The sequence below is a fragment of the Solanum stenotomum genome, chromosome 8 (genome assembly GCF_019186545.1).
Source record: "Solanum stenotomum isolate F172 chromosome 8, ASM1918654v1, whole genome shotgun sequence".
Lineage (NCBI taxonomy): Eukaryota > Viridiplantae > Streptophyta > Magnoliopsida > Solanales > Solanaceae > Solanum > Solanum stenotomum.
This window is the reverse complement of record NC_064289.1, coordinates 7884621-7907095: the sequence shown is the minus strand read 5'-3', so window position 1 is coordinate 7907095 and position 22475 is coordinate 7884621. Positions and strand designations below refer to the sequence as shown.

General features: G+C 32.2%; 5 protein-coding genes across 5 annotated transcripts; 3 read left to right on the top strand and 2 right to left on the bottom strand.

Moving 5' to 3' along the window:
• Positions 1-484: 484 nt before the first annotated feature.
• LOC125874858 (isoaspartyl peptidase/L-asparaginase-like) lies at positions 485-3341 on the top strand. The gene is made up of 5 exons (XM_049555894.1): positions 485-706; positions 932-1165; positions 1275-1361; positions 1661-2129; positions 3048-3341. The coding sequence occupies exons 1-4, from the start codon at positions 545-547 to the stop codon at positions 2120-2122; spliced, it is 945 nt and encodes a 314-aa protein (XP_049411851.1). The 5' UTR covers positions 485-544; the 3' UTR covers positions 2123-2129; positions 3048-3341.
• On the top strand, positions 2619-3262 carry LOC125873424 (subtilisin inhibitor-like). The gene is made up of 2 exons (XM_049554365.1): positions 2619-2691; positions 3048-3262. Exons 1-2 carry the CDS (start codon positions 2619-2621, stop codon positions 3260-3262), a joined length of 288 nt encoding a protein of 95 aa, XP_049410322.1.
• Positions 3342-4138: 797 nt separating the features above from the next.
• On the top strand, positions 4139-9045 carry LOC125874525 (ADP,ATP carrier protein ER-ANT1). Its single transcript, XM_049555429.1, has 4 exons — positions 4139-4295; positions 5506-5792; positions 7502-7873; positions 8225-9045. The coding sequence occupies exons 2-4, from the start codon at positions 5535-5537 to the stop codon at positions 8534-8536; spliced, it is 942 nt and encodes a 313-aa protein (XP_049411386.1). The 5' UTR covers positions 4139-4295; positions 5506-5534; the 3' UTR covers positions 8537-9045.
• A 181-nt stretch (positions 9046-9226) lies between these two features.
• On the bottom strand, positions 9227-10699 carry LOC125873185 (uncharacterized). Its single transcript, XM_049554075.1, has 3 exons — positions 10290-10699; positions 10116-10201; positions 9227-9687 (listed from the first exon to the last, which is right to left on the bottom strand). Exons 1-3 carry the CDS (start codon positions 10615-10617, stop codon positions 9403-9405), a joined length of 699 nt encoding a protein of 232 aa, XP_049410032.1. The 5' UTR covers positions 10618-10699; the 3' UTR covers positions 9227-9402.
• A 2819-nt stretch (positions 10700-13518) lies between these two features.
• LOC125874394 (agamous-like MADS-box protein AGL8 homolog) lies at positions 13519-20772 on the bottom strand. The gene is made up of 8 exons (XM_049555275.1): positions 20488-20772; positions 15624-15702; positions 15454-15518; positions 15263-15362; positions 15134-15175; positions 14800-14841; positions 14610-14722; positions 13519-13907 (listed from the first exon to the last, which is right to left on the bottom strand). The coding sequence occupies exons 1-8, from the start codon at positions 20670-20672 to the stop codon at positions 13781-13783; spliced, it is 753 nt and encodes a 250-aa protein (XP_049411232.1). The 5' UTR covers positions 20673-20772; the 3' UTR covers positions 13519-13780.
• Positions 20773-22475: the final 1703 nt, after the last annotated feature.

Below are 22475 nucleotides of genomic sequence, written 5' to 3'. Positions count from 1 at the left end.
TACAATATATTTTAACGCAAGTAAAATTTGATAAGAAATGTAATATATTATGTAAATCCAGCTCTGCAACACAAAAAACTACGTATAGAATATGTTATCCTCTTAACATTATTGGAGAAAGAACCTTAGTGTTTAGAGAAAATACATTTGTTTATTCCTCAAAAAGGGGAAAACGTTAGCCGACCGATCATCCTCGCAACCGTTTCAAAAATCAGGGCTAGTCAACTAGTACTAATAGTTTATACTATTATAAAGAGATTTTTTTAATATAATGTTTTTATAAGAAAAAAAAAAGAGATTTTTTTATCAATTAAAAATAACAAAGATTTTTTTTTTTTTAGACGAAACCATAAAAAATATTTTAAAACTAAATTATTAACCATTCGAATATTTTTGGATCAAATTATTAACTCGAGTATTTTTTTTTTACCATTTTTGGTACTATATATGACACGTAGAGCAAAAAAATCATGTTTGGTGTTACTCATTTTCTCTCTTAAAACCCATAACCAAAACAAGAGGGGCAATAATAATATCGGTGAGTATGGGTTGGGCTATCGCACTACACGGTGGTGCCGGTGACATTCCCCGTGATCTTCCACCGGAGCTCCGTGAACTCAGAGAATCCTGCCTCCATCGTTGCTTGGGCATTGCCATTGACGCTCTTAATTCCCACAAATCACCTTTAGACGTTGTTGAACTTGTCGTATGTATATTGCTCTTTTCTTTTGTTTTAGTTGAGTATTTGTAGATTCCCATCCTTTGTTTATATTATTTGTTCTTCCTTGATTTGAACATGTTGAATTAGTTTGTAAATCCTGAATTCGTACTCGTAATCACGGTCTAAGAGCGTAGATCAAAAGCTTCTAGTTTTTGTACACTGTTGGTAAAGATTAGTGTGATATAAGAGGATCTAACTTGAATCAAACAGGTGCGGGAACTGGAAAATGACCCACACTTCAATGCTGGTAAAGGTTCGGTCTTGACCAACAATGGCACAGTAGAAATGGAAGCTTGCATCATGGATGGAAGTACAAAGAACTGTGGAGCTGTTTCTGGCCTCACTACAGTTGTTAATGCTGTATCTCTGGCTAGACTAGTCATGGAGAAAACTCCACATATATATCTTGCGTTTGAGGGAGCCGAAGCATTTGCTAGGGAGCAGGTTTGTGAAAATAATGTTCATTAGTTTGTTCTCTTTTCAGAGATACAAAATATTGCCTTTGCCTAGTAACTTGACTGAAGTTGCTAATTGTGGCGATTTTGTTATCTAGGGGGTTGAAACTGTAGACTCGAGCCATTTTATCACTCCGCAAAATATTGAGAGATTGAAACAAGCAAAAGCAGCTAACAGTGTTCAGGTATGCTGCACAATCTCTCACTTCCATCCTCATTGCTGGAATGTTCGCGTGTTCATGTTTGATTAGACCATGAATTGGATTTGGAATCGACATTGAATTAATGAACTGCTGCTTTCTTTTGATTGGGATTGTTTAATGCTTCATATTATGATGTCAATCAAAAGTTGTTCAAACTTTGCCTCAGTATCCTTGTTTGTGACTTTAGTCTATCTCTATATGTCTCATCTCGTTTTGTGTTAACATTGAATGATTCTCAGCCTCAGAGTTAATGTCAAACATGTATGCAATCAACTTTACAGGTAGATTATACACAGCCTATACCAATAGTTGATGAACCACCAGTTTCCAATGGGGATAGCCAAATTGGGACGGTGGGATGTGTAGCTGTTGACAGTTCTGGAAATTTAGCGGCTGCTACGTCTACTGGAGGACTAGTAAACAAGATGGTTGGTAGAATAGGAGATACTCCCCTTGTTGGTGCAGGAACATATGCAAATAAATTTTGTGCAGTGTCTTGTACAGGCAAAGGTGAAGAAATTATCCGCGCAACTGTAGCAAGAGACGTGGCTGCTCTAATGGAATACAAAGGACTAACTCTGAAGGAAGCAACAGATTGTGTTATAAAAGAATCTACACCAAAAGGGACTACTGGCTTGATTGCTGTGTCCTCCACAGGGGAAGTCGTCACACCATTTAACACAACCGGCATGTTTAGAGCTTGTGCTACTCAAGATGGAAAAACACAAATAGGAATTTGGTAACTTTGAGGTAAGGAGTTTGTGTGTTTCCTCAAACTTGAGACATTTTGAATACGTTGCTTCATATTTGCTTAGATTTTATTTCAATAGTTTATGCTTTCCTTGCTTTTTTGATATAAAAGGTCAACTTTTCCGAACATCCAAGGACTAGATCCGTTAAGATGTATATATCAAGGACCAAAATGTATCAACACTAATAGATTAAGGACCGTTTTGATCGTTTTCTCGATAAAGACATAAAGAGTAAAATATAAAAGACAGCTTTAAACATCAAGAGTCAGTTTGATTAGTAGGTATACAATCTGCAAGATCAGCTGTACCTTGAAAGAGTAGAAGTGGGTACAACCTGTTGGCCGGCAGTAGATATTATTATTAATATTACTCCATTATTTATTTGCAATTATTGTAAGCAAGAAATAGAATTGATGAAATCAAGATATCATAGATTGGGAGAAAGATAAATAATCTCTAAAAGAATATAGTTTCTTTTATCTTAATCATGTCAGAGGATTCAAAGAAGCTCCCTGATGAACTTCCTACAGAATCATCACCAGCTCCATTACCAATTCTTGGTTAGCTTCTCTACCTTTTCTCCTTCTAAATTTGTGTTGTTCAATCTTAAAATGTTGTCAAGTGCGTGTCAAATCCTTCAAAAGTAGTGCATTTTGAAAGATCTAATAACATTTTTGGAGAGTCTGATCAACATAGATATTATGTGTATGTCCAATAACTCAGTACTATTGAATGGATTGTTTTCGACTTGAACTATAGTCTATACATACTTGTACCAATAATCATTCAATTCAATATATGTGTATATATATATATAAGATATTACTGTTCTGTTTGAACTCACTGATTGTAGATCTTGGACTCGTCTACGATTTGTAGTATTATATTGCAATAATGAAAGAAAGTTTTGGAACAGATTGGAGTAGCCCACCAGTTGGGAAAATGTCATGGCCAGAATTACTAGGAGTGACAGCAGAGGAAGCAGAGAGGAAGATAAAGGAGGAGAAACCAGAGCTGAAGATACATATAATTCCACCTAATTCAATGGTGACTATGGATTATCGTTTAGACCGGGTTCGTCTCTTTGTGGATGAATCTGGAAAAGTTGCTCAAGAGCCTAGACTTGGCTAAATCACATATTTCCTTGTAAAACATTGAGAATCAAGGATGTCTCCTTTGCTTTTCTATGTGAATTAATGTTGTATTACTATGTATAATGTGTATGTTTATGTCTATCTAATCTGGTTTCACCATGGATTATGAATAAAGATTGGCAGATGAACTATCAATGTCCATAGGTTCTTTTTTATAAAGTAAAAAAGCTTCTTTATGTAATATGTGGATATGGTGATGTGGGCTGTTAGACATCAAGATTCGTGATGTTCATATCAACTTACACGTGTGTAGCTTATATCAGTATAACCATTAAGACTTAGACAAATGAAAAGAAATCACTTAAATCAACAATTATTGTTTCAGTCTGCATCAGCTGGCATTTTATAAGTAGCATGTGGTCTCTATTCTCTTGCATACAGAGTATTTTGTACTACTAATAATTTGAAAGGAAACAACCAAACTCTTTTAATAAAATGGATACTTTGGTTAGTGGTTGCACAAGTTGACAAGTGGGTATAACTTATAAGGGATTCAACTTCTTGGCTGCATATTGACACGGGTTTTGATCAACGTTGTTCAAACTCTTTAAAAATATTGTCGGATTTTTATTTTAAAAGATATTTTTGAAGAGTCCTAACAACACTAATACATTTAGGCAACACACATCAAATATTTGAATAAGTAATTTATCCTACAGTTTAAATTAAACATAAAATAAATTTTGTTTTAGAAATTAATTTCAAAATTATTTATCTCTTAATCCTCGTTTCAAACTCGTCCTTAAAAAGAAAAGAAATAAAAAAGGAAAACCATAAAGAAGGATTTTTTTAAAAATAAAATAAAATAGGATAAAAGACGAGGGCGAAGTTTATGGGATTGTGCAATTCGACGCCAAAATAATGTGAAACGTACAAAGCAACACGGCTCTCTTGTAATAATGTAGGTAAGACATTCAAAAAATCGAGAAATTGGTGAGCATCCTTCTCTTTCACCTTCCGCCACCGCCTGGTGGTTGGTGACCTCTTCTTCTCCTTCATTGGCTCATCAGGTAACTTTTTTTTGTTTTTTATTTTGGCTGATATCTCTCCCTAAATCCCCGTTTTCAAGAAAATGTTGTAATTTGGCGATAATAGAGGGTTAAATCGAATCATTCAAGAAACCCAACAACGTTATTGTTTGCAAGTTTAAATCTTTATCAATGTACAGCCTCTTATATGAAATTTACTGTGGCGCTAATAGTTGAAACGGGAAAAAATGTCAGCTTTTAGGAACAACAATAATAGCTACGTCTCAATTTCAAATATGTTGGGGTATTGGGAATGCTTGTAAATAGGAAAACATGTTTTGTGTTATTGGTAGGTAATATTGGGAACTTAGATAGTAGATTGAGGACAGGTTGTGTTGAAGCATGGCTTAGATGATGAACTTTCACCTCCTTTCATGGGGTCAATTATACATTAGTTTATCTGGTTTTGCAAATCCAAAAGTACTTATTTTTGTAAGAAAATATGCTTATTTTAGAGAGTTGAATTGTTTGGCCAAGATTTTAGGAAAATAATGAAGTGTTCTTGAGTTTTGAGTAAATAGCACTTGTTGTTTTTTTCAGAAGCCAAAAAAGTAGCTTATCGCCCTAAGCACTTTGGAACCTTGGCTAAACAAAATTTGATTAGCCAAACATAAGCTGCTCTTCCAAAAAGTGTTTTTTTTTCTAAAAGCACTTTCAAAATAAACAGACTTTTGAAGCTTGGTTAAACAAGTAAATGTCTTCTGTATCCATTCTGCTGTTTTTCAGTTGATAAATTTAGTGGTCTATAAAATTAGAGATTCTCTAAATGTGATGTTGTGAAAAATGTAAGTTAAAATGCTAATCAAGCATTACTTTTCCAGAAGAAAAGAAAGAATCTTCACTTGTTGTATGTAGTTGCTTGTATGATGTTTGTGGTCATAGATTGGGATCATGAAGCTATCACCCATTAGGAAAGTAGACATGACAGGCTTTATTTGGTGAGTTCTACTTTGTTGACATTACTAGAACAAGAATAATATATACAATTCTACTTAAAATAGGAATAAGAATTGAAATAGTATATAGAATCCTACTTGAAAAAGGATTGTAATGTAGTATTCTAGTTGAAAAAAAGTCTAATGTAGTGTCTGTAGATAGAATCTCAATGAAATAATGTAGATACACAATTCAATAATATTTTTCTCCTATATTTCTCATAGACATATTTATGCCCCTCGGGTTGCTTTTGCAGGATTAAGGAGGGGGAACTTGGGGCCTAAAATGGAAACTAGATCAGAAAAATTTTCTGTTGATTTTCTAATGGGAGGAACAGCAGGCATTTTTGCAAAAAGTGCTGCAGCACCAATTGAGCGAGTAAAGCTTTTGTTGCAGAATCAAGGAGAATTGATGAAGAGGGGTCAACTTAAGAGACCATATGTGGGAATTGGTGATTGCTTTCAAAGAGTTTTGCGAGAGGAGGGTTTTATGTCATTGTGGAGGGGAAACCAGGCCAATGTTATAAGATATTTCCCAACTCAGGTAGCTATTCCTCCTCATCTCCTTGTGATGTTTGGGACCTCTATCTCTATATTACTTGACTTTCTATATCAGTTATTAGCACACTGAGCAGTTAACCTTCATGTTTCACTTCCCCCTGAAATACCACCTAAAATTAGATTGATGAAGCCCAACTTATTGATTAAAAATGTAAGATGTAATGCTTCAGGGAGTTGGCGTCTCCCTTGGTTTGTCAGACTAGTCAGCGTTCTACTATTCCCCCTGATATCCGCTAAGGTTTTATACATAGTTTTGGTTGGTTCAGCTTATCTTGGAGATAAGCTCAATCACACTTCTTTGGCAATCATTTTCCTTATCCACTATAAATTATCATAATCTTTTGCCTTGGACTAGGACATTTCATGATGGCTACTCTAGTAAGTCATCCTTTATGTGTTTCTTGATTGTATTCACAGTGTTTTCTGAATGATTCAGGGTCCTTCTAGGTCCCCTGAAACAAGGTCTTTCTTAGTTACCATGTCAACTTTAGAGAAAAACCTGCAGCTTCTTAGTTAATGTTCTTATGTACATGTGACCTATAAGATAACCAAATCTAACATTGTCTGCTTCAAAATGTGCCAAAGCGGCAATTTTACAAAGTAACCAATAGACCCACCCAACACTCACTTCATGCTAAATGTTTTGAGAGAAGTTCCATTTACGAAACCTGAGGGTTCATGCTAAGTGTTTTGAGAGATAACGAATAAATGTAGGAGAGTGTCACTATTTTTCATTAACTCGTGTTTAGCTGCATGTATGTATTTACTCGAGGAACTATTCATTAGCTCATGTTGTGTCACTAATATCAAAGTGAGAAACATAGATATTAGTATGAATCTAAGGTGAAATGAGAACTCCAATATGCACAGGATGTGACTAGGCGAATGCCCACTTATTGGGGGGTTGGGTCATGAAACGCTTACTCACATGCTTGTTCTGGACATTTAGAGCATGCCTTGTATTATTGTAGGTTTGAGCCTGGAGTCTGCCATTTAAATATTGGTTTCTTTTATTCATTCAAAGTTGGCACCATTCTGGGCAACCCTCCTTAGACTCTACTCATCAGTTCGTCAATTGGATGTACCCAATATGACTAGATCCAATATGATCTTCTCACAGCTTGGTCTGAATGGAAAATTACTGTTTACTGTTGCGTCAGATCACAGATGTACTGTAGAAGAGTATGCTATGCGTATTTCCTATTTAGATTTCTGCCTAGTAGATTGCTCACACACTTTCTTTTCAAGAGAGTAGTAATCTGTGATCTTTGCTGTTATTATTTTGCTGGGATGTGTTCGGTCAAGCTACATTCATCTCATGTACTTAGGGGTGATATTGCCGAGTTTTGGTTGAACATGGGCTGTTAATGCTGAAAGATACTGTATATGTGATGGCACTCAATCTGTAATAAAGTCCTCTTGCATCACTTAAATAGTGTCTTGCATTCCTTTTTCCTTTTGTTTCTTCTGTCATGCTTTGCATCTGCAAAAAGATTGTCCTCTTCACAATTGCATATAGTGCAAGAATGAATTGTAGTATCAAATAATTGATGGAAATGTTTCTGTCCTTAAATCTTAATATTGTGAATTATATTTTCATATGGATTTTATCAGTAAATTCTCATAGATATTATTTTGAATTGTTCAACTAATATAATATTTGATGAGCTTACACAATTGTTTCTTTCACAGGCTTCCAACTTTGCTTTCAAAGGTTACTACAAGAACCTCTTTGGATATTCAAAAGACAAAGATGGATATGTCAAGTGGTTTGCAGGGAATGTGGCTTCCGGTAGTGCTGCTGGAGCAACTACATCCATTCTCCTTTATCACTTGGACTATGCAAGGACTCGGATGGCGATGGATGCTCAGGATTGTCCACTTAATGGTAAACGTCAGTTTAAGGGGCTAATAGATGTTTATGGTAAGACATTGTCAAGTGATGGAATTGTTGGTCTCTATCGGGGTTTTGGGGCCTCAATCATGGGAATAACCCTGTACCGAGGCATGTACTTTGGGATCTATGACTCCATGAAGCCAATTGTTTTAGTTGGACCCTTACAGGTAAATTAGATTGCTAGATTGGCACTTTTCTGGTTGGAATTTTTCTCTTTGTTATTGCACCATTTCCTTATTGTCGATATAGTTGACCAAACATGATAAAACTATAAACAGCTTGTGCCTGTAGTATGACTTGAAACATTAATTCCTCAATGTCCATCGTACGAAGAGAAACAAGGGCAAATCAGATAAGGAGAAAATAAAAAGTTGTTATTTACATAAAATTTATGGGGTATTTGTGGGGGAAGGGATGGAAATTTGTTATGTTGCTGATCTTCTTTAACAAGGAACATGCATATGACCAGTTAAAGTACGACAGCAGAAACTAATTTCAACATTCGTTTGTATACACAGGACAATTTTCCTGCCAGTTTCATGTTGGGTTGGAGCATAACCACTTTCTCTGGGGTGTGTGCCTACCCATTTGACACAGTCCGCAGAAGAATGATGCTAACTTCAGGGCAGGAAACAAAGTATCGGAATTCCATGCATGCACTCCGCGAAATTATACGCCTTGAAGGTTTTGCTGCACTTTTTAGAGGAGTAAGTGCAAACATGCTTTATGGTGTGGCAGGGGCCGGAGTACTTGCAGGGTATGACAAATTACACCAAATTGTATATAGACCTGCTTACAGTTTTGAGTCTCAGAGAGCCTTCAACAAATAAGAGCTTTACATGAATACTGTATATGTGTACAACTCTATTTGTGATCCATGTGGTGGGTGAGTTGTTAACGGAAGCAGAGATGGCAAGAGTATTCATTTCACCAACCGTTGTGAACAAAAGGAGAACAACTACATGCAGGATGCTTGCGCACAAATGTTTTAGCTCTGTGAATATGAACTTCATCACTTGTGCTACTGTAGACTACTCGCTTAGATGCTGTTGGACCATTGAACAGAATAATGAAGTGCGCAGTGGCATATACAAGAGAAATCAAGGCAGAAGTAATGAAACAAGTGCCTCCATCCTGTATTTTCTGTACAGTCCATTCCTAACTTTGTTTTCTTTCTTTTTATACCCCAGACTCCAGGTGGAATTAACCATTGATACTATAGGCTTTTCTTTTTTCTTTAGAAAAATATGTTGAAAGTGCAAATAGTAGATCAATTCACCTGTATAAATGCATTGATTTTCTTGGTATAATATGATTGTCAATATCTTCACTTTTGTAATATTAGCTCCAGCTAAAGTATGTTACATTCTTCACAAGTGTTTACACCAAATCCAATTACCTACAATGAGAGATACATGTCATGTGTTCATTGTAGCAAGTTTTTTCTCTTTAAGCATTTAAGGATCTGACAGATTTGATACATAGGCATGCCAATTATTTTGAACCAGGAAGAATAGAAGGTATTCATGTTGAAATGACAAAAATTTCCTTCATTTTGAACTAAAAGGTATATTAATTAAACAACTTCTCTCTACCTTCACAAGGCAGGAGTAAGGCTACGTACACACCATACTCCACTTTGTGGGATTATACTGTTGTTAAAAAGGTAGATTAAATTATAGTATATCAAGTTCCGTTAAGCCAAAAGCCAAAAGTTCTTATGACGCTTGGTAGTAATGAGATATCCTCCATACTTGCTGCTCTTCCTTCTCACAGCAATTGTCATGCAATTTGCCTTCTGAATACAGTATTCCACAACTCTGCTTCTTGATTTTTTCCTTGTCCATATTCTTAGCAAGCGCCACATTATCGATCTTTTCCTCTGTCCTAACACCAGTAAAGATGCCTTATGTTTCTTTGCTTCTTCAACAACCACAGCTCCTTTCTCTTTTCCTTCTTGCATTACTATCTCCACCTGTACCTAATGTGATGCACATAATGAAAATTTAGCACCAGAATGAATTCTAAGTACTTTTGAAAATAAGAAAGTCAATATGCCTAAAAGATCAATTTCTCCCTCCGTTATACAATCAGTTCAAAAATACACCTGTCGTTACCTATATGGTTCAAATATACCCCTAATCCGTTAGGATTGTTACTCAATCCCACGTGACAGTGACATTTCCAATGCATTTACTCCCTCCCCTCCACTTGGTCCTTTTTTTTCTTCCAAAATTGGGGGGAGGGGAAGAGGAAATGGGGGATGGGATCACCGAATTTTCACCAACGATGTGAAAGTTCAGTAAGCCCAACTAACTAACTGGACTAGTAAAATTCTCACTTGGTCCAATGTTACGTTTCCATATAATTGATTTAACTTTTTTCCAGATAAACCTACAAAATACTTACTCCTGGCTTCTTTGTTTGGCACATATTTTTCATGGAGCAAAGAAGTTCATACGCCCTCTGATTAATTTCAATGTTGGCTTTTTCACCTACATCATATTAAACTGAACATAATTAGTTATCAAGTAAAAAAACTAGCTGAGCCAAAATTTTAACTCGGGAAGTCAAAAGTTTTACCTTCTTTTGAGATTTTGCTAACATAGAGAAGAAGAATAGTATCCTGGCTTTGAACCGTATGAGAAAGTGCCCATTGCAAAGCACAATTGGGATCAAGACTAGGATCAACCACAACCATAACTCTGTTATTATTACCAATACTCTCAGAATCCGGCCTCGACTCGACACTGTTGAAGCTCATTTCCGTGCTGCTACAATATTTACTGTCAGAGTCGTTGAACTTGATCGAGCCCGTGTTCTTGTACTGTTGACAAGGAGAACGGGCTCGAACACGAACAATCGCTCGACTCATACAGAATCCGTGCAACTTTGCACGGAACCGATTCATCCTTGCCTAAATTTCAACTGATCAAAAAAACTGAAAAATTCAGTTTATGGCTAATGGAGAGGGCCAAAGAAACAGAGAATTTAATTTAGTGGTCTCTAATGGGACCAATTTATATACATATAATATTTTATTATATATTGTCTAATACGTGGAGAGAGGAGTCTTGACTTTTTATATACGTAATATGTTGGGTAATAGGAACAGACTTTAATAGTCATGCACAATTATTTACAGGAATCTCTTTGAATTTTCCAAATATGGGAGTTTTTGACGTGCCAACAATTATCGTGAAGTGGTCCATTAGACTCATAATGACTGGTTGTTGAATTCAGTGTTGTATCACATTGCTCATTTTGTTCTATGATTCTTCTTGTGAGTAGATTATTTGTGGCACACGTAAAAGACTCGTAGAGCTGCAATTCGATTTGAAAAAGATTCAAACTTCTAGCATTAATAAATTTGTTGTTAGGCAATCAAATCAGGGTTGTGACGGAATGATAAGTAATTTTTCATTCTTAATGAAAGGTTTCAGTTTGTTAGTTGGCCTCAATATGGATATCGAACACGCAATGGAAAAAAAATACATTGTAGTTAAGCCCCTTATTTAAGTTGTATATATGAAGAACTATTACATCCATCAGAGCCGGCTATAAGTTTATAACATGTTACTTAGTACTATTTATTATTATATAATTTTGATCATGCTAAATAAATAAATTTACTTGTATTTGTCTTTTCAGTAATCTAATTATATAAATATTTTCTATATTATCAATACATAGAGTTTTTATTTATTTATTTATTTTGTTGAAATTCCAACCATTTGTCATTCCAGTTAGTTATTAGTTGTAGAAATATGAATGCAACTACCGCCGTTGAAATACTTCTTGGTTGTTATCACTTAATTCGAAGCTCGTGTATCACTTCTTTTGCTATTTTTTCTTTCTTTTTTTATCCACAAATTAATATTAGTTAAAAGCATAACTTATTCATTTTACTAATAAATTGTAAATGCTTCTCAAATTCTGTTAAATCTTTTGCAAGGATAAAATGTAAGTATATTGTTGTTGTGGACCTGTGGTGGTGGTGGTTGTGTGTGTGTGTATATATATATATATATATAAATCTTGATTTGAATGCACTTCTTTTTGTCTCCTATGTGTCGAAGACCTATTCTTGTCTTGGTCTTGGTCTCTTTATTTTCTGGGAGCAACGGAATTAAAAATTTTAAATTTTAAAATAATTATAATTTATTGAATTTTGAATAAATTATTTATATTTAAATTTATTATTGTGTTGATCCTTTTTATTGTGGGCGAGCAAAAGACATAACTAAAAAATTTAAATTTTAAAATAGTTATAGTCAATGGCAGAGTCAGATTCGAACACACGAGCACAACACTTTCTTATTCCAAGGAGGTGAAATCACTGGGCTATAATAATTTATTATGCTAAGGGTGTCCAAAATATGTTATTCAATCATTTCGTGTATCACTTTACTTGTATATACGATATTTTTTTCCGACGAAATTGGACACCCTGACCACCATGTGGTTACGCCACTGATTATAGCTAATTGAATTTATTAAGTATTTTTTAAAAAAATTGACCAATATTACTAAATTTTGCCGAATTATTTACTATCCCTCTAACTCCGCCCTTGGGATCGAGGGGTTGAGGGTGTTTAAACTCATCAATTGGTTTATTACACTTGTCCTTTCTAATACGGTAACTTTTTTTATTTATGTTAGATTTATATATTAAAAATTTCTTGGCAATATTCTATGTTGGAATTCTAGAAGAGAACCCACTCTTCATGTAATCCTTTTCTAATCATTGGTTTACCAAACTTCCCACCTTTAAAAGTTGCTTAAAAAGAGTTATGTTATTCTCAATCCAAATAAATAAAAAAATTGGATGATGATATATATATATATATATAGGACTCTTATCGTATCAATCGAAATATACTTTGCACGAAGAAAAATAATATATCATGTTTAATTAATTAAAATATTTTTTGAGAAAATACGAACACTTGTTCACCGGAAACAAANAATCGCTTCAAAAACTCCATTATTAGCCCCAAAACATACCATTTATATTATTGGGCCCGTGCATAGCACGGGCAACATTATCTAGTATATATATATATATATAGGACTCTTATCGTATCAATCGAAATATTCTTTTCACGAAGAAAAATAATATATCATGTTTAATTAATTAAAAAATAATAATATACCATGTTTAATTAATTAAAATATTTTTTGAGAAAATACAAACACTCGTTCACCGAAAACAAAGAAAACATCCAAAGTCAAAGTAATTTTTGGATTTTTGTCTAATTAAATTACATCGATCACTAGGACTCAATGTCCTTAATTATCAATCATCATACTACCAAAAGTCAAATATTTGGAAAAATATACTTTTTTTATATTCTAATATCTACATGCATAGAAAATTCTTGCTGGCATTCATGATTTTTGTTTTTAACCAACAACCACTTAAAAATAAATTCCATTTTTTTCGTAGAACCAATCAAGAAAAGATGACAAAGAAAATGCAAGTCTTTTGTTTGTTTGTTTCTATCTTATTTTCAATATCTATTTAATTTTATTCTATAGAACGATAGTTTTATGGATAAGTTAAAAAGAGACATGTCAAATTGACAACCTATAACCAACCAAAAGCATCTTTTGAATAAATTAAAAAAATTATTCATCAAGTACTATATATGTATCATATCTTCTAACTACCATAAAAAATTTATATTTAGTGGTAATATATTTTTCTTTTAGCGATAATATTTTTTGCCACAATAACATGTAGCAGTAATTGAGTTAATGATATTACATTCAGAGTTACTAAATCCTTTAATAACATTTATACAAAGTGTTAATTACAAATACTCATATTTATTATTATAGCTAAATATAATATAAAAACTATTATATAACAACTGCAAAATCCTTTATTTGTTGTAGCGGAAATCATACATTTAAGTTCATTTAAACATATACTATAATGTTTTACAATAATTCATCTATATTGTGGCATGTCTTTGAAGGTACGTTTAGACAATATATTGTGGCATCAATATATATATATATATATAGGTAATTATATTGATAGTGACCATCAAGTATTAGTGGTACTTTTAACCATTAAGATGGCGAAGCATCCACTGTGGCATCACAGTATTATTAGCTGCACCTTGCTGCTGTGAAGAATTACCTCCTTCCACTTCTCCATTATCTACTACATTAGTATTCTGGTATGCTTCCCTGCATTTTCAACGAAATCAATCGAGTAATATAATATTGATATGAAACATAAATATAAGGTTTCGATAACTATTAATAAATATTGAACCTTAGGTTCAAAAGTACTCTACTTCTTCTTTTTATCCTATTTGATGTTTAATCCAACTTTATGAACCTCTGCTTAAAAATAAAAAAGTACTTACACTTCACCACAATCATGCATCTATCACATACGTTAATGTTGCCAAGAAAGCTATCCCCCCCAATAATGCATCTCTACTTTTATATAATCCAAGGAATAGTGGCACAAAGTTCAAAATTTGGTAGCTAATGAATTTGCCTCTATATGCTTCTAGTCAAAAGGCCACATTTTTGTGCTCTTATCACTACACATCAAAGTCTTGACTCCTGCATATGCACCACTTTTTTTTTTTTTTTAGAGTACTTTCATTCAATTGGTTAAAACATTTAACCAATATAAGAACTTTTTATGTAATAAACTTTACATAAAAACACTTTTTTTTAATTACATAGAAATTAAACCATCCAACTTAAAAGTTTACCACATAAAAATCGTCCATCATGCATGTACATATATTTGGTAAATTAGATGATTTGATTTTAAGATAATTATCCCTTTAAAGAAGTCTTAATTAGATTTGAAGGTTTTCTCATTTCATAATCTTGTGTCATTAATTAAACACCAAAAAATTAGGAGTATACCCAAGGTGAGGAGAGTCCAATTGTTGTGGCAAAACAAATGTAGATGAGTTGATTTCATGGTTCTGCTGATCCCACTGATTTTGCTGTGCCACTTCTTTCTCCCTCTCCTTCACCTGTTTTAATATTCACATAATTAAGCATTTGTGACAAGTAGATGATGCATTTTATTTGGGGATAATAAATTAATAACCTTCTTGGAAAGCTGGTTGTTTTGCTCCTGCAATGCTCTGTCCTGTATCAATGCAAAGATCAAAAAGTTTCTCAATCATACAAATACAAATATATATATGAACCTGAGTCTAACTCAACCTCGAAACCTAGTAGCTTGCATGAGAGGGTTGGGGTCGGGCGCAAGGGAGGGGAGTAGATGATACGTAGAATGTTCGAACTTGTTTCTCTTACTTCCACTAGGGAAACCATTTTTAAATTGAACTCATGGTTCCAAACACACCTTATATGGTTCTCAAGTTATTAATTAAGATGATAGCTATAACCACATCAATTAAGTTCAGACAAATTCTCACCTGTTTTTGAAGCAAAGAAATGGACTCATGCATCAATTGGTTCTACAAACAAATCAAAAACTTCAATTTAGAGAGTCATTTCTCAAATAAAAACTATATTGTATAAACATAGGAGTAATTTGGTTAAACCTTTCTTGATCGAATGTGTTTAAGAGCAGAATCAAGCTGGTGTTCAAGATTCTGAAGTTCTTTCATAGTTAACGACTCCAAATCTTCTCCCACATAATGCCTGCAAACATTTCATCAAATTTTCTAAGTAAAGGGAAATATATATATATATATATATATGTCACATAAAATTTTATAATGTGACTATGTACTTTTGGTTCCTCTGCAGAACCTCAAGTCTGGCCTTAAGTTTTGCATGTTCCAGAGTCCAGCTTCCCTGCACCAAATTAACATATATTACTTCGCCCTCAGAAACAAGATTTAAGTTCTATATACTGACGATATATATAAGTAACATGAGACGCGAAAGAATTTTGCATACCGGGGATGTATGATCAGTAGGAACAAGCTGCCTCTCAGCAAATGAGTATCTTTCATATCTTTCAAGTAACCTCTCCATGCTAATTATATCACATATATATAGTATCACAAGAGAATATACATATGTCAGATGGAACAAATACAAAAAAGTGAAATATATAGGGGAATTTCACAAAACAATAGAGATTATTCTCTCTTAGGTCCTTAGATAACTCTATTAATAGATAAATGATTATGTAAAGAGAAGGGAAAATGCATAAGTACCCCAACCTATCCCCGAAATCTCAGAGATATACTTATACTATACTAAGGTTCTATTATCTTCGAACTTATTTTATAAATAATTTTCTACCTCTTTTCGGCCTACGTGTCACTATCTTCTGAGTCCAGCGCGTGTTGATAATTTTTTCAAGTTATTTGGTTGATAGTGCCACGTAGGCCAAAAAGAGGTAAAAAATTATTTATAAAATAAGTTCGGGGGTAATAGGACCTTAGTATAGTATAAGTGTGTCTCTGAAATTTCGGGCATAGGTTGGGGGGTACTTATGCATTTTCCCTAAAGAGAAATTGAACAATAAGTTATATACACTATTAATGTTTATTACTTATTATTCTCCCTGATGCTTAGTTCAAATGATAAAGTTTAAGAGACTCGTGACATAGGTTTCAAGTTCGAGTTAAGTCTAGTATGTAATTAAGTGGAGAAGTGTAGAGAAGCGGGTTTATTATTATCGAGTTTCAACAGTTATACTTGGTCATAAGAATTGGCCCAGACACATTTTGTTGATCATGAAAAAATGCACATTAAAAGGGTATATGGTTTTAACAATCAGGATGCTAGAAAATCTTTAAAAAATGGAAAAATGGAAAGTACAGATTAATTTTGTATATGGTTTAATTAGAAGCTAAAGTTAAAACACAATGCCAAGGAGGAGTGCCAAATATAGTTGTCAAAAGTATTCCCTTTCTTATATATAGAAGCAATTTAGTCAAAATCACATGATGTAAGGGTATGAGCATATATATGTTCATATATCCAAAGTTATAGTAACATATAAAAGCATAGAGACATATTATCAATATAATAATATATACAAAAGCATAGAGAGAAGAGATTTTGAAAATTTTATGATACAACATTTTGAAAAAATTGCTATAGGATGACAGTAAAAGTTGGAGGAGAGGTAGAGATAGATTGAGGAAGAAATAGAGATGAATGATTAGACAAGATATGGCATAAATTCAACACAAAGGGCGGAGCTAGCCTCGAGACATGAGTCAGGCCGAACCCAATAACTTTGGTCCAAACTCTATATATGTCTTAAGTTATTCAATATGTACAAATTATTAATTTAGAATACACTAACTTAAAAGGGCTAGAATCTTGAACCCACAAGATTCGAATCCTCACTCCACCTCTGTTTCAACTTACCAAATATATGATCCTAGATAAGAGAGTCTGGAGATCAAGGATAGGGATAGACGATTAGTAGGCACTCGAACGTAGTGGCGGAGCCACCTTATCATTAAGGGGTTCATCTGAACCCCCTTTCGCGGAAAATTATATTATATTTACATGGTTAAAATATTTTTTTAGGTATATATAGTAGATGTCGAAACCCTTTGGCTACTTCGTGTGTCTATTTCTTCAGATTTTGAACTCCCTTATCAAAAATTCTGGCTCCGCCACTGCTCGAACGTTTTCTCTCTTCTCGAACAAAGCTCTAGTCTGGATAAAATACCTATATGTTCCCTTATCAGTATTACTATATTAATGCTAGCATTATCTTATTCTTCGATTTTGTTTCTTTTAATTTTCTTTAATGTTTTCTTCATAGTTCATATATAGCTTCTTGCTCTTGTATTTTCTTTCGAACTATATTTTTGATAAATGATTTTTTTAGTCGAATTATATAACCTCACTATCCTACAAAGATAGGGTTAACATAAGTCATCACTCCAAACCTTGCTAGAAAGGGTCTTTTTATCAATGAGGGTAGGGGAAGGGGAATGAAGATGGAACTACAAAGTGGAGAATTGAACTCTCATCAACAATGTGGAAGTTCAATTAGCCAACCAACTTTGCTATGAAGATTTTCCATTAAAAAGACAAGTCAAAACGTCATTAACGTATTAAAAAATATTCAGAAATTTCTTCTTCTTTATTTTTACCCATTGGATCAAATTTATCACTTGTGTTATTTTAATATTAAAATTGCACCTCCATTAATAGTACAATTATATGATAATTTTTAATCAAACACATAAATTTTATCTATTGCTCCACATAAAATACCAGCCCAGCCCATCCATATATGACCCAACTCAACACAAAACCCATTTTGAATTAACACAAGTAAGCAATGAAATTTTACTTTTCACCTCCCATTTAATTTCAAGCATTTCCTATACCAAAATCTTCAATATGATCAAGAGCAATTCATGTGATCACTTTTTCTTTAGTCTTTAGTATAGAAATTAATTGAAAACATGAAATGAAATAAAAAATGAATTTATCTCAAACTGATTGATACTATCTTTTATTGTCTGTAAAGATTCCACTTGAGTTCCTTCTGAAGGGAGATAGTACATAAAGTTATTCGCACTAAATTGCCTAATAAGTTTCTCATTGACCAAGTACATAAAAAATTATTTTTGATAATAGATAACAATAATTGATTAGATTGAATTCATAACCTCTGTCTACTCTAATATACCATGCTAAAAATTAATTTAAAATTATTTCATTTAAAGATTTAAATTATTAGAGAGCGAGTATCTTTAGTTATTTAATTATATTATGTTTCACCACAACTCGAGAAGTATATTCCTCATTTTCCTTTACAAAAAGTACAAGTAATAATCTTGAATTTACTGAATATAGCTAGCTTGCATGCGTTTGGCTCAATACTATAATATCTCTCCAGGAAAAGTGTATTAATTAATCCTGCAAGTCTGGCTAATTGCAGCTACCATCAAACTAGCTCAAAATGACTCTAGTTATCGTTTAATAGGATGTATAAGAATAATATTAAATGTGATGTATTATGTTTGTATTAGTTGTGCTAAGATTATTTATTATGCACTGTTCAATTTGGTGTATTAATAATAACATGCATTGCATAATTATTTTTAAATAAAAATTGCTTACAAAATACTCTACAAATATCATGAAAGAAAATTAGAAAAGATTTTGAAAAGTAATTGTGTCTTTAACCATGCTAATGCATATATTAAAACCTCTTGCATTGCTAAAATAATGGTTTACATTGCATAATACCAAATAGAGTATCATTAGTTATACATAGATTGAGAATATGTATCAAATAAAGTATTAGATTATTAGTAATATATAAAATTAATACATGCATTATTTTTTCTAATGTATCTTACCAAACAACCCCCTACATAATAAAATTTCTTGTTTTCAAAATTAAACAAGTAAAAATAGACATCTATATTTACTATAATGAACAAGTAAAAGTGAACAAGGGGAAGAATATACTACAATAAATATAAGAAAAAAGGGTAAATATAAGCCTCAACTTGGCGATTTAGAGTGGGTATACTCCTCGTTAAAAAAAATGGTGCACATATACACTAGGCGTTTAACAAATGATGTTTATACCTCGATGTTTAACAAATATATGGTGCATATTTACACTTTCGACTGAATTTAATTAAAAAAAAAATCTAAAATTGGTTTTTTATTTAAAAAAATTAAACCACGCAACTTTACAAAAATTCCACAAATATTTTCTTTATCCCTCCAAATCCGATTCAACTAAAAAAAAATTGTCCTTCTTTTAATCAAATTTGATCCAAATCCATTTTATGACTGGGTCGAAGAGAGATTGAGTTTTCTTTTATTTTGCTTGGGTCCGGAATCCGGAAATAAAATCGATGAGTTAAATTTATTTAAAGTTATGTGGTTATTTTGAAATGAAAAAATCAATTTTAGTATATATTTTTTCTTAATTCAATAAATATAAGTCTGTTAATAAGAAAAATGTAACTATAACTATATACATATATATATATCATTTGTTACTTGCTAAACAGTAAAAAAATATATATGCATCATTTATTTTAACGAGTACTATATCCGCTTTAAATTGCTAGTTAAAGTATCTTTGCCTCTTTAAAGCTGGTCTACTGTGGACCTCGTTTCTGCAATTTTTTTTTGAAGAGTTAGTAGTCAGTTTGCACTTGCATGGAACACAACAACATCTGAAATATACTTTAACTACTGTGCTTATATAGAGTAAGAAAAAAACTGTACACATAGTTTTTATAACTTTTTTTTTAAAAAAAAAAAATCCCTTTTAACAGGATCATCACGTCATAGCTAGATCCTACATATATATCATAAAAAATAAAAAATAAAGTAGAAAAAAGAGCATATATATATTTTTATATACTTCAACAACCACGTGATTTTCTAACTATTGAACACGAAATAATAATGGATCTGTTTATTAAGAGATCATGTAGACTATTTTTAAAAACAAAAACAACTGGATCTGTCGAGATTATAATTATGTCTGTAAAAAATATTAAAATTTTAGCTTTCTGCATGCAGTTTAGTAAGCTAAAAAAATTATTTTATATATATATATATATACACACAAGACCCCACATAAGAACAAAAAATAAATCAGCAGGTCCCTACATATAATATATCACACATAAAATCTCACCAACAAAAGGATACCAAAAGTCAAAAAAAAAAAAACAGAAATTTCCAAAACTCTAATTAAAGATCAAGAATAGAAGTATATTAAAAATAAATAAAAATTAAAAGAGATATGAGTTGAGTATGAGATGCAGGGGCGGCTCAATAGAATAAGAAGGAGAGTACGTACCATGAATCATTGGCATATTCAAAGAGTTTTCCTTTAGTGGAAAAAACAATCAAACCAACCTCAGCATCACAAAGCACAGAGATCTCATGAGCTTTCTTCAGCAAACCAGATCGACGTTTCGAGAAAGTCACTTGACGGTTAATTTTGTTCTCTATTCGCTTCAACTGGACTCTTCCTCTTCCCATTTTTACGGATAATTTTTCGATAGTAAAAAGAATAATGTTTTTTGTAATATATATATCATATCAAATAGAGAAAAAGGAAAAAAAAGAAGGGGGGTAGAGTAGTGTTTCTGTGTTTGGTATCTAAAATAACTTTTGTTGGGCAAAATATCCCACATGTGGAGGAGAGAGAATATAGTGGTATTTGAAAAACCATAGTGGTTTCCTCAACTGTGTTGTCGATTTTTTATTGGATGGATTATTTGTTATGTGTCTCAATAAAATCCACAAGTTTTTTTTTAGTACATAACCGTGCGCATCTTGTAGCCAGGTGATGCGAAACTACGGCGTACGATAATACCTACGTCACAAAATATTATGCTATAAATATTATTTTTATACACTCTAAAAAAGAATCCCTGCGTAATTTGAAGAATAAAATACTTCATTTGTTTCATATTAGTTGATTATTTTTCTTTTTATATGTATATTAAAAATCATAAATAAGAAGATAGTTTTATTAGTTGATTATTTTCTTTTTTACATGTATATTAAAAAATTATAAATAAGAAAATAGTTTTACTAATTCACTCATTAAAAAACTTCTTGGAAATTTTACAAACGAATGTTAACACTTTCAAAAAAATTAATTGTAGGAAAAATTTAATTAATGTTTTCTTTATTTAGTAAAGTGGATAACTAATATGGGACAACTACGTTTAGTAAGATGATCAACTAATATGAAACTGAAGAGGTAGATATTGTTTGTTTTAACAAGTAAAGATAATTAGAAGGTACTATTAAAGAATGTGGTGTAGTGGATGGTTGTTCTTCTCCCTTAATTAGAGGTTTCTGATTCGAGTCTTGGATATAATAAAAATTATTGATAAGGAACGTTTCACTCAAAATGAGGCCTTAACGTAGCACGAATTCGAATATAAGGAAATTGTATATATTCAGAAGAAATAATTTAGATTATATAAAAGAAATGAATAGTCAGTGGTATATATAAGTTATAACTCTTATATATATATGTAGACACTAATATAAAATGTTTTATATGATTGGTATAGTTTAATTTATGATGCCCTTCAATTTAATTTATGTGATTGTATAAACTTAATTTCTATAATAGTATACAGACATTTGTATGATTATGAATTATTATTTTAAAAATAAAATAAATTATTTTTTAATAACAAGTATGTCATTTTTTTAAAACAGAATAATTCGTAAATTGGGATAAAGAAATATAGTAGATTGTATGTCTTATATTTAGGTATTTCATTCTCTTATGTTTTTATTGTAGTAGTAGGTTATTTTTGGTTCTTCTTTTGAATATAACTAACTAATTCCAGTATTATGGATAGTTTTTTACTGATTATCTTTTGATAGGATTGTACGAAATTATGTAATGTTTTGAGGGGTGTGCTTGGTAGGCAGTACACGGAGAGATATTTCAAAATAAAAATAAAAATAAATTTATATAATATTTAATTGGCGATATAAATAAATTTTAAAATAATTTTATCTTTATCATCAATCAAATATAATATAAATTTATATCAAAGCGTAAAGTTAACCAATTCATTGGCTGGTGGGTAGCAGTACTTTGTATGGATAAGAATTAATGTACGGCTACAACTATTGTCTAATTTATTGAGCAAATTGTGTGGTCCAACTGGATATTCACTCTCTTATCCCTTTCGTTTTCCTTTCTATTTTGAAAATTCCAGGAGATCGTAATTGTTATTTCTTAGATGTGCATCGAATAAATTTATTTATATATAATAGCTAGTAAATTATATATGAAGTGTAAATTGTATT

Excerpts from the sequence above, each read along its gene's own strand:
- LOC125874525 (XM_049555429.1), top strand. The coding sequence starts at position 5,535 with ATGGAAACTAGATCAGAAAAATTTTCTGTTGATTTTCTAATGGGAGGA. Across the intron at positions 5,793-7,501 it reads TAAGATATTTCCCAACTCAG|GCTTCCAACTTTGCTTTCAA; the intron begins GTAGCTATTCCT and ends TTTCTTTCACAG. Across the intron at positions 7,874-8,224 it reads TTTTAGTTGGACCCTTACAG|GACAATTTTCCTGCCAGTTT; the intron begins GTAAATTAGATT and ends TTGTATACACAG.
- LOC125874394 (XM_049555275.1), bottom strand. The coding sequence starts at position 20,672 with ATGGGAAGAGGAAGAGTCCAGTTGAAGCGAATAGAGAACAAAATTAAC. Across the intron at positions 15,176-15,262 it reads AACACATTCGATCAAGAAAG|AACCAATTGATGCATGAGTC; the intron begins GTTTAACCAAAT and ends ATTTGTTTGTAG. Across the intron at positions 14,842-15,133 it reads TTTCTTTGCTTCAAAAACAG|GACAGAGCATTGCAGGAGCA; the intron begins GTGAGAATTTGT and ends GCATTGATACAG.
- LOC125873424 (XM_049554365.1), top strand. The coding sequence starts at position 2,619 with ATGTCAGAGGATTCAAAGAAGCTCCCTGATGAACTTCCTACAGAATCA. Across the intron at positions 2,692-3,047 it reads AGCTCCATTACCAATTCTTG|ATTGGAGTAGCCCACCAGTT; the intron begins GTTAGCTTCTCT and ends GTTTTGGAACAG.
- LOC125874858 (XM_049555894.1), top strand. The coding sequence starts at position 545 with ATGGGTTGGGCTATCGCACTACACGGTGGTGCCGGTGACATTCCCCGT. Across the intron at positions 707-931 it reads TAGACGTTGTTGAACTTGTC|GTGCGGGAACTGGAAAATGA; the intron begins GTATGTATATTG and ends TGAATCAAACAG. Across the intron at positions 1,362-1,660 it reads AAGCAGCTAACAGTGTTCAG|GTAGATTATACACAGCCTAT; the intron begins GTATGCTGCACA and ends TCAACTTTACAG.
- LOC125873185 (XM_049554075.1), bottom strand. The coding sequence starts at position 10,617 with ATGAATCGGTTCCGTGCAAAGTTGCACGGATTCTGTATGAGTCGAGCG. Across the intron at positions 10,202-10,289 it reads TAGCAAAATCTCAAAAGAAG|GTGAAAAAGCCAACATTGAA; the intron begins GTAAAACTTTTG and ends AATATGATGTAG. Across the intron at positions 9,688-10,115 it reads GCCAAACAAAGAAGCCAGGA|GTACAGGTGGAGATAGTAAT; the intron begins GTAAGTATTTTG and ends GCATCACATTAG.